Source organism: Leuciscus leuciscus, assembly GCF_965113295.1.
Source record: "Leuciscus leuciscus genome assembly, chromosome: 22".
Classification (NCBI taxonomy): domain Eukaryota; kingdom Metazoa; phylum Chordata; class Actinopteri; order Cypriniformes; family Leuciscidae; genus Leuciscus; species Leuciscus leuciscus.
In genome coordinates, this window is record NC_138746.1 from 14,284,377 (window position 1) to 14,294,139 (window position 9,763).

Sequence of the window (9,763 nt, forward strand, 5' to 3'; positions counted from 1 at the left end):
GTTGTGTTGCTCTTGCTTGTTATAGTTATCTTCTGTAAATTGGTATATTTAAGTAAACTGATATTTACTGGCACATAAGCTTATGTTTTGGAAGCAAAATGTGTGACAGAACTGCTGGCAATCAAATAGCAGGTCTATGTTTCAAGGTTCACACTGCTACATCACTTCCAAAAAGTCCTAAAAGAGTTTCTGTTGATTTCGATCAAGCACCAAAATCTAATCGCACACTTTCATGGTTTATTTTAGGGACAAACATTAAAAATAGCTTGTTGTATTTCTTTTATTTGTTTTAGAAAATGAGCAATGGAACTCAACATCCTGATCAATTTGAGGCTTTACAATAGATAGCAAAGGTTATTTTCAATCTACTGGCCAATGGAATTAATACATAATGTCTTCATCAACAGTTTAGTCAGGGAAATGTTGTAGGTAGTTCAGTTTTTTTAATACCTCAACATTGATTGATTATATACCACAGATTCATTTCAAAGTGGTTGCAGCGGCCAAAGCATTTAGATCCTGTTTACGCTCTTGACAGATAACACTATAGTACTGACCAGTCCTCACACATGGTGCAAAGTAAAAGTTTGACACGTGCATCAAAATGCATTTCAGGTCCATGCTATCTCACACAGCAAAGACGTGGAAGACTCGGGGAAAAGTCTGAATACTGTTCCAGCAGAAACATGACCTACAGTACAAATCCAGCAGGGCAAGTTTAACTGCATCCATATGTGGATGATTGTCCCTTTTAGCAACGTATCTCCCTTTTTAATCACAGCGTACCGATTTTCAACAGAAATAATTAGTGCTGATTAATCAAAAGTTTGTGTGCATATTTAAACACACACAAATTATATATTTACACACTTTTATGCTAGACGCAATTAATCACAATTAATCTATTTGACACCACTAGAAATAATATAGAAATGGCTGTCAATTAATGGCAAAATAAAAAAACAAAAACATGCTCTTTACATGTCTTCTCAATGGCCATTATTTATAAATCATGAGCAGAACAACTGTGCAAATCATTTGTATAAAACATTTATGCAAGCTGTTGCATTCAATTCAATGAGACAATTTATGCAATAAAACTTTGCACAAACTTGAATGAGGCCCAAGCAATTTCTTCAGTAACTCATTTCCCCAAAGAGACTTTTCATTATTCACATACAGTATGTAATAAACAAATCTAAAAAGTCCTTTTAGTGCTTAACACCTAAACCTAAATTGGCATTAAAGCAAACTATTCCAGTAAATAAACTTGTTTATGTAGTACCAATCAGTACCATCCTCCCTTAACACTTCTTTGTTGTCATAAAGTCTTCTGTAATCCCAGGATAATTATTTTGATTTGACTTCAGTTCAAATAATACAAAAAAACAACATTTTGACCCATTTCTTCATTGCTGTTATCAACAAAGTTGTGCTCCTTGCTGCATTGTTGATTCATTCTGCTGGTTTGCTCTGAGTTTTGTAGGCCTGCTTTCGAAGGTGAGTCTCAATCTCCTCCCTGAACACAAGCATGCCCAGATGAGAGTGTGACGCCTCGTTCATGGCCTTGGACTGGATGCACATGCGGTACTGTTCCGGGGTCAGCTCGTCCGCGCACAGCTTCTCGTGCCACATGTGGAAGAGGCCCGACACAGGGGTCCGGATCACAATCTGTTCACTCCGCAGGTACTTCCTGTACAAGTGCACATCTTCTACACCCCAGCCTTTCACTTCCAGATCAAATCCTCCTAGAAAAGAGAAACCGTGAGTTTATTTATATAAATAAAAAACAAGCAAATTATCTTTTTATTGTAATTTGATGCATCAGTACTCTCATACATGCATTCATTTACGAAGGGAAAAAATATTCTCATTTATTGTTTCATAAGTCATTCATAAGTCTCTTATGCTCACCAAGGCAGCATTTATTTAAGCAAAAATACAGTAAAAACAGCAATATTCTGAAATATTACAATTTAAAATAATTGTTTTCCATTTAAATAAATGTTCAAATTGTATTTAATCCTGTGATGGCAAAGCTGTCACATAATTCTTGCTGATTTTCTCCTCAAGAAACATTTCCTATTATTATTATTGAATCAGCATATTAGAATGATTTCTAAAGACTGTAGCAATGATGTTGAATTTTTTTTATATATATATATATATATATATATATATATATATATCACTCAATTAATTATATCTATATCATATATATATATATATATATATATATATATATATATATATATATATATATATATATATATATATATATATATATATATATAATTAAAAATATATACATATAAAAAATTTAATAATCTAATTATTGGTCAAAGGTCACCCTACATAAGAAAATTATTATTATTAAAATATTATTTCCTACAACCTAAAAGTCCACATTAACTTACCAATGCTAAGGAAGTCAGAGCGATATTGACAAGTCATACCAAATCCAAAATCCCTCCAGAATCCAGCATCTTTTTTATGAATCTGTAAACGGCAAACAATTGTCTTATTTTCTTTTGAATCACTAGAAAGCCATGCGTTCTAAAAAAAAATCTTGGTTACATACCAGCTGACTCTCAATTGGGGGTGGAAACTCAAGATTTCCATAAACTATAGCTGGATTGTACAAACTGAAAACCACCGGATAGAAAACTCGTTTTCCTGCAAGGAAGAGAAAAAAATAAATATTGTAAAATTACATAGAGGATTATATTTTTAGTATACAAATGATTCTTGATGAAGATAATTTATACTGTTCTGTCAACCATGCATAAAACCAGTAAATGTCATTAATTTATTTGCTACATATCCTATTATCACTAACATTATTACTGCTTAGATGGAAAACAAACTGAAAGTACACGCATCATATAGTGCAATCAAACAAGTGCAAAATTGGAGAAATATGGATATTTCTTCTAGTAATGGGTCCATGAATTTTCAGATATAAATGTTTGTTGAGATGACAAACCTGGAGCTGTATTGAGACGACAGGTACTAAGAAATTCCAGAGTGAAGTAGATGTCAACGTCACAGAAGAACATCAACACGTCGCCCCCTTTCTCCCACGCGTGAGCTCCAATGTCCAGACCACGGCCGCGCGAAAACTCCTCATCCACAGGGATCAGTGTGTAGTTACTGAAGTTCTCCTCACTGGAAAGGATCATGAATAACAGTGTAGGAAACAAAATGAGGCTTAGAAGATTTATACCAACCATACTGGGTAATAACACGTTTACAATCTTTACCTTCATTCACTACTGTTTATAAATCTGGGGTTGGTATGATTTTTAAATGTTTTTGAAAAAAAGTCTCTTTTGCTCACCATGGCTGCATTTATTTGATAAAAAAAATACAGGAAAAACTGTAAAATTAACTGTTTTCAATGTTAATATATTTTAAAATGTAATTTATTTCTGTGACCGCAAAGCTGAATTTTTAGCATCATTACTCCAGTCTTCAGTGTCACATGATCATTCAGAAATCATTCTTATATTCTGATTTGGTGCTCAAGAAACATTTCTTATTATTAATGTTTATGAAAGCAGTTGTGCTGCTTAATATTTTTGTGCAACCACGATATATATTGTTTTAGGATTCTTTAATAGGAAGTTCAAAAGAACAGCATTTATTTGAAATAGAAATTTTTTGTAATGTTATAAATGTCTATAGTGTCACTACTGATGTACTCAATGCATCTTTGCTGAATAAAAGTGAATTTCTTTCTAGGGCTGCACGACTGAAGAAAAATGCGATATGATGCTTAAATTATTTAACGACACTATTGAACTAAATTAAACTTAAATAACCAACATTAATTTTTTCAGAAGAAAGCATCACTAGAACTTCTGAAAGTGAACAGCAATGTTTTACTGTATCATAAGTGTCATTTTAACACTAGTGTAACCAGGGGGTTTAGGTTTCAGGTAGGCCCACATTAGGTTTATGTAACAACAGAAACTGAATAATCAAATGTAGAAATAAAACTCTGCTTAGTCTTCATTGTATGAATTAAATGTACAATGATTCTTATAAAAGCTACAAAAGTTATTCAGTCAAGAGCAGTGTCTGTCTATTGTTCATGACCCCCGTTATTGCCGTTACGATATATCACGATATGTACAGTTGCCATATTTCGATATATTGCGCAGCCCTATTTCTTTCAATAAGAATCTTACTGGCTTAAAATTTTTGAATGGTAGTGTACAGACAATGTGAATTACTATATGAGCTCTGCACACAATAATTATGAAAAAGGAAGCTTAATTCCTGCAATTCAAGAAAATTACAGTCTCTACTGCCACATTAAGATGGGTAAACAGCAAATTCCTTTTCCTTGGGTTTCCTCCATTTAGGATCAGTGCAATAACATGCAATAAACACAGAACATCTGCAAAGCTCAAACCTGGACATTTTCCTCAGAGACGCCTTCACCTCCTGCAAGCCCGTCTGACCAAAATACACCACTGTGAGATGCACTCGCTTGTCCTGCTGTACACAAACCTCCCTGCACACAGAAAACACCATCTGATCACAACATTTCCAAAACTACCAAAGAGAAAACTGTACTGGAAACCATTCCCTTGTAAAACTGTGTAACATCTGGCTGCGTGTTGCTGCATTCCACACATCTATAGAAGGTTCAACTGTATGATTTGCAGCACACAAGAACACACTGACACACACATTCCCAGACACAATCCCAGAATCTCTTTTACATGCTTGGTTAATAAAAATAAAAAAATACAGTCATTTCAATAGGAATCCACGTGATCGGGAGTTTTGTGTGCATGAGGGCGAAACATTTTGCACATTGCCAAATAAACTTAACATCAGGTTGAAGTTAGTCACGTGAATTCACCATGTTGACTACAGAGGTGGACAGTAACAAAGTACATTTACTTGAGTACTGTACTTAAGTACACTTTTTGAGTATCTGTACTTTACTTGAGTATTATTTTTTCTGGAAACTTTTTACTTTAACTTCACTACATTTGAAAGACAAATATCGTACTTTTTACTCCACTACAATTCTGTCAAGGTCCTTGAGTAGAAAGTAACATCAGTCAGTGGATGATTTTGGTTGCAGGGGTTGCATTTTGGTTGGAAATGAAAGTCGGGTTTATGTCAGAACCCTGCATCTGATTGACATCAGAACCCGACGTCAGATTGACGTTGGATATTGATTGAAAATAAAAGTCGGGTTGACGTCAGAACCCGACTAATGTTGGTTTCTGACGTCAACCCGATTTTCATTTTCAACCACAATACAACGTCTGTCCAACGTTGGAGATCAACGTCAATCTGACATTGGATTCTGACATAAACCTGATTTTCATTTTCAACGTTGGGTTTGGTTTTCTAAATGCGAATTTTGTCACTTTTTTGCACACTAGCTTATAGATAACAGTAAGGCAAACATATTCATACTAAAAGCCAAAAAACTTTAAATAGGGCAATATTTGAGGGAACAGCCATTTAGGTGTCCGAAACCATTGTGGACGTTATTGAGTTACTTATTCAATCTCACATTCAATCCCACTACTGGAACTGTGTTCTAGAAATAAATGTGATATTGATATGAGGGTAGGTATGCAGGCATACGGTACTTTAAGTATTACATACAACAATGCAACAATAATAAAACAATGCATTGACATTTACTTTTTACTTTTGATACTTAAGTACTTTTAAAAACGAGTACTTCTGTACTTTTACTTAAGTAAAAATAGGTCTTTACAACTTTTACTTGTAACGGAGTAATATTTGACCAGTAGTATCTGTACTTTCACTCAAGTAAGGAAGTTGTGTACTTCGTCCACCTCTGGTTGACTATCAGAAAGCTACTTGGATTAAAAGCGAGTTCTGTATCATCAGTGCTTCATATATCGCTATTGATAATGAAAAATGGATCTTGTTTCGTGTTTTTGTAGGCTAAAAACACACAATCGAGTAAGCATTTTAGCACTTCCGGTCCCATCATCCTCAAGTCAATGAGCTTGTTGGTGAACAAAAGCTCAAAATACTTTCACATTTTATTCTAAGACATAAATTAAATCAGTAAAAGATATATATACATAGATGCCTCATTTGCGGCTGTTTCTATGGGACTCTATACATATGCCGTCCGCCATATTGGAACAGTCAAAGCTGGCTGTTGACTGTGCGTCTGCAACCGACAGTTAGACATGTTTGAATCTGCAATAGACTTCAGCAGATGATTTTGCAAAACTAACCCAATACAAGACAAAGGCATAATCTAACACGACATTAAAAGGACCATTGTAAAAACCTGTATTATTGAGTTGATTAAAAACACAACCCAACACATTCTCACCTGTGAAAGGTTATCCCATTTCTTCTGGAATTTAAATCTCAGCAGTTTGACAAACAAAAGCTGCACAATGTTGTGGCATCATTGATTCTTACTGTCACGCTGACTGTTCCAAGATGGCGTCTGGAATCTACATATACACATGTCTATGACATCAGTAATACACCACTCGTACAAAAATAAATAAAAAGATTTGACTTGTCCTGAAAAAGGAGGTTGCTAACAAGTGGCGGGGGTGCTCCTTGGACAGCACGCCAGATATGCATTTATTCTATCTGACTTATTTGTAAGTGTGAACTCGTGAAATCTCAATTCTCCAGCGGCAGTCATCTTTGTTGTAAACGAATTCAACCCAAGCGCTCTTTGGTGACGTGGATGATTACGTTACTGTTGATCATCTGTCCATCATCGTATAAAGCCCGCCCTGACAATTTGATTGGTCTGAACAGCTCTGGTAAGCTCTCATAATAGCTCCACAACGGATCAAGTCCAGACCGAACTTCCCGACCTAAAAATTATGTGGGCGGGGCTAAGTTCGGCTGGCATCCACGCTAAAACTTTTGTTGGTCACAGAGCTTATTTTCTACAATAATCCAAAAGCCAATGGAAAAAATCCTATTGGGTTTTTGTCTTGGAACCAGGGTGATGCTAACTTTTGGGTTGGCCTACAAAAAAGCGTCATCACTGCAGCACTCTATAAAAGTGCACATTTACACAAGCAAACTTCCCGAAACCTTCCACAGTGACCTTCTCACCTGAAGTTGTGCAAAAACTGAACAAAGACTTCAGTGCGGCCTGACAACGGCACTATGATGTTAATGATGGTGCTGGCGGCGTCTACAGACGTGCTCCTCACTTTCATGAGGGGCCCAAATGGACGGAAGAGGGTGACGTGACGGTACTCGTGGGAATCCTCTTTAGCGAAGTAGAGCTCATACAGTGTGCCTTTGTCCCTCTCGGTCCTGTAGAGTCCTGCCAAGAATAGCAAGTACACAAAAGCAGCTAGAGTTACTGAATATTTTGTGCTGTGCAAAGTTCACACCACCTTTATTATCCTCAAATACAAACAAACGCTGTTAAGTACACACAAACCCTGAACACACGGTACGTAAAGTTGTATACTTCATCTGAACAGCTCTTACCCTCAAAAAAATGGCTTTCGGTGAACATCTGCCTCTGCATGGGGATGTTGTCCTCCTGTCCGTCATCGTCTTCCGGGTTATTAATAATTTCCAAACCCGCTTCTATCACCTCCACCAACTCATCCCTCCGGTCCTTCCGCACAGGCTTCTCCTCGGGATGGCGTGTCAGGCCCATCTCCAGCTGGTACACCTTCGTGGAGGTGAAGCTCTCAAAGGGCACAAGCGCGTACTCGCTCGGTAGCCTCGCTCCCGTGTTCACCTCCGCCTTGTCGATTTGTGAGTGCAGGTACTCCAAGAGGTCACTCGGCTCTTGATCTCTGCCATCGATCAGGCTCTGTGGCCCGGGGCCCTCCTTTTTTTTTTGAAGTACCCTCAGTTTCTCGCTCATCTCTTGGAGTTCTTGTTTGAGCTGCGCAATCTGCCTCTTGAGGCTGGCCGCTCGGCTGAGATGCCGCTCTTCCTGCTCCTGCAGGAGAGCCTGGTAATACTCCTTCCCATAAGGATCTCCTCCCAGGCCAGGCAGCACCTGACTCACATCCGCAGGCGGTGTGCACTCCAGGAGGTAAGCAAAGAGCAGCAGCACCAGGATTAAAAATATACCTAGAAGAAGCCAGCGCGCCCGCCCCTGCAGAGGAAGCCCCCGTCTGGGCATATCTGAGAGGCAGGGTGCTCTTTACCAGCCACTTTCACATTAATCCATTCCCAAGCAAAGCGGAGGAAGTACGCTAGTGTCACATTTCTCTTGTAATCTTGCTCCTCTCACTCTACAGCACGTCGATCATGCTCAGATTCCTCAGAGATGTGTGAATATACAAACTGTCATCCTGCTTGCACAATATTCCTCCGTTTAGAGAAACACCACATCTAAAAAGAGATTCATATCATGAAAAATATATTTTCTATTCAGTGTATTTATACCAAACCAGACAATAAATAGTCAAAACAAATGTTGAAATAATTAAAAACTATATAAAATAATTTAACAGCCTACAGTGCCTAACCCTTGCATTTTTTTTAAACTTGAAAAGTTACTCCACATTAAAAATATTAATGACATAATTTTTTTTATTAAAACGGTATTTATTAAACGGTATTTATTTATAAAACGAATATCCACACACACACACACACACAAATAACTTGGACTGATAATATGTAAATTAATATTGTAAAACTGTTGCTAGGCAAGTTTCAGATTGTTGTCTACGTAGAAATAGATCATAAATAATGTAATAATTTTAAGCGGATCGAAACTTGGATAATCCAAAAATAATACAATACAAGTTTAAATATATCAACAATAATAATTTAATAATCAATATTTTATTTCAATGTTTTTATCAGCCGTGTGATAAGCGGATTCCTGATCAACCTAACGTTATCTGTTTATTTTTGCCGACTGGCTCCATGCACAGTATAAAACTATTCATATTCATAACAACTGTATATGTATAGCGCAATTTATGTTTACACTTTAATATAAACAAACACCTAAGACACCTGAATAATATTAAGTTTGTTTATAGATCAACAAGGAAACACAGCTTTATGCACACAGGGAAACATCTGGCTGATTGATCAATAAGCCTAAAGAAAAGACATAATGGCAAATATCTAATAATCTAATTTGCGTAAGAAACATCGAGGTTGAAGTTGTTTTCTTGGATAAAACAAACACGGAAATGTGCGACACTTACCTCGGCGGTTGTGATTGTATGTGGCTGTCGGTAACCGCTTCTTCAGGCAACTGTTCAATAGAATACCGAGCATAATAAATGTGGGAACGGTGGGAACACAACGCCACGGGGCAATGAAAAAACGAAGCATGTTCCTTCCGCTATGAGCCGCAGAATTTCAAAATAAAAGCCAGTATGTCGTCTTTAGATGTTTTACAAATTGTTAAAAACTATGGTAAACAAAATAACCTATAATTAGGACAATTTTGAAAGTCTGCTTTAAAAAACAACCCACTTCCGTTTTAGAGTTGCATTTCATGTCTTTTTATTTATTTTTATTTTGTGTTCGTGCTGCTGCACCACTTTGTATATATGTCAGGAAAAACTTTTATTGTGTCTGGTTTAAATAAATCGTCCACTTCATAGGGGAAAAAACAAAAAACAAATGTGATCTCAGGCTCATTTTACGTTTACAAAGGGTAGCCTACTTTGGGCTTGCTTTTCAGATCATTCATTCATTTTGTGGTCACACAGTATAAGAATCATGAATTGACAGATGTCATAACATTTTAATATTTTTATGTAAATATTTATAA

The 9,763-nt window shown here is 36.6% G+C and overlaps 1 protein-coding gene and 1 long non-coding RNA gene across 2 annotated transcripts in view; one reads left to right on the top strand and one right to left on the bottom strand.

Moving 5' to 3' along the window:
* Nucleotides 1-262: 262 nt before the first annotated feature.
* Nucleotides 263-9,323, bottom strand: csgalnact2 (chondroitin sulfate N-acetylgalactosaminyltransferase 2). Its single transcript, XM_082154831.1, has 8 exons — nucleotides 9,189-9,323; nucleotides 7,492-8,355; nucleotides 7,105-7,321; nucleotides 4,421-4,522; nucleotides 2,987-3,168; nucleotides 2,582-2,676; nucleotides 2,418-2,499; nucleotides 263-1,748 (listed from the first exon to the last, which is right to left on the bottom strand). The coding sequence occupies exons 2-8, from the start codon at nucleotides 8,141-8,143 to the stop codon at nucleotides 1,456-1,458; spliced, it is 1,623 nt and encodes a 540-aa protein (XP_082010957.1). The 5' UTR covers nucleotides 8,144-8,355; nucleotides 9,189-9,323; the 3' UTR covers nucleotides 263-1,455.
* LOC309487270 overlaps nucleotides 4,366-9,763 on the top strand; it is a 93,610-nt gene continuing 88,212 nt past the window's right edge. Inside the window, exon 1 of the long non-coding RNA XR_014201802.1 lies at nucleotides 4,366-4,375. This is a non-coding gene — a long non-coding RNA (uncharacterized lncRNA). The remainder of the gene's footprint in view (nucleotides 4,376-9,763) is intronic.

Excerpts from the sequence above, each read along its gene's own strand:
- csgalnact2 (XM_082154831.1), bottom strand. The coding sequence starts at position 8,143 with ATGCCCAGACGGGGGCTTCCTCTGCAGGGGCGGGCGCGCTGGCTTCTT. Across the intron at positions 7,322-7,491 it reads CGAAAGCCATTTTTTTGAGG|GACTCTACAGGACCGAGAGG; the intron begins GTAAGAGCTGTT and ends TATTCTTGGCAG. Across the intron at positions 4,523-7,104 it reads CAGTTTTTGCACAACTTCAG|GGAGGTTTGTGTACAGCAGG; the intron begins GTGAGAAGGTCA and ends TTCTGTGTGCAG.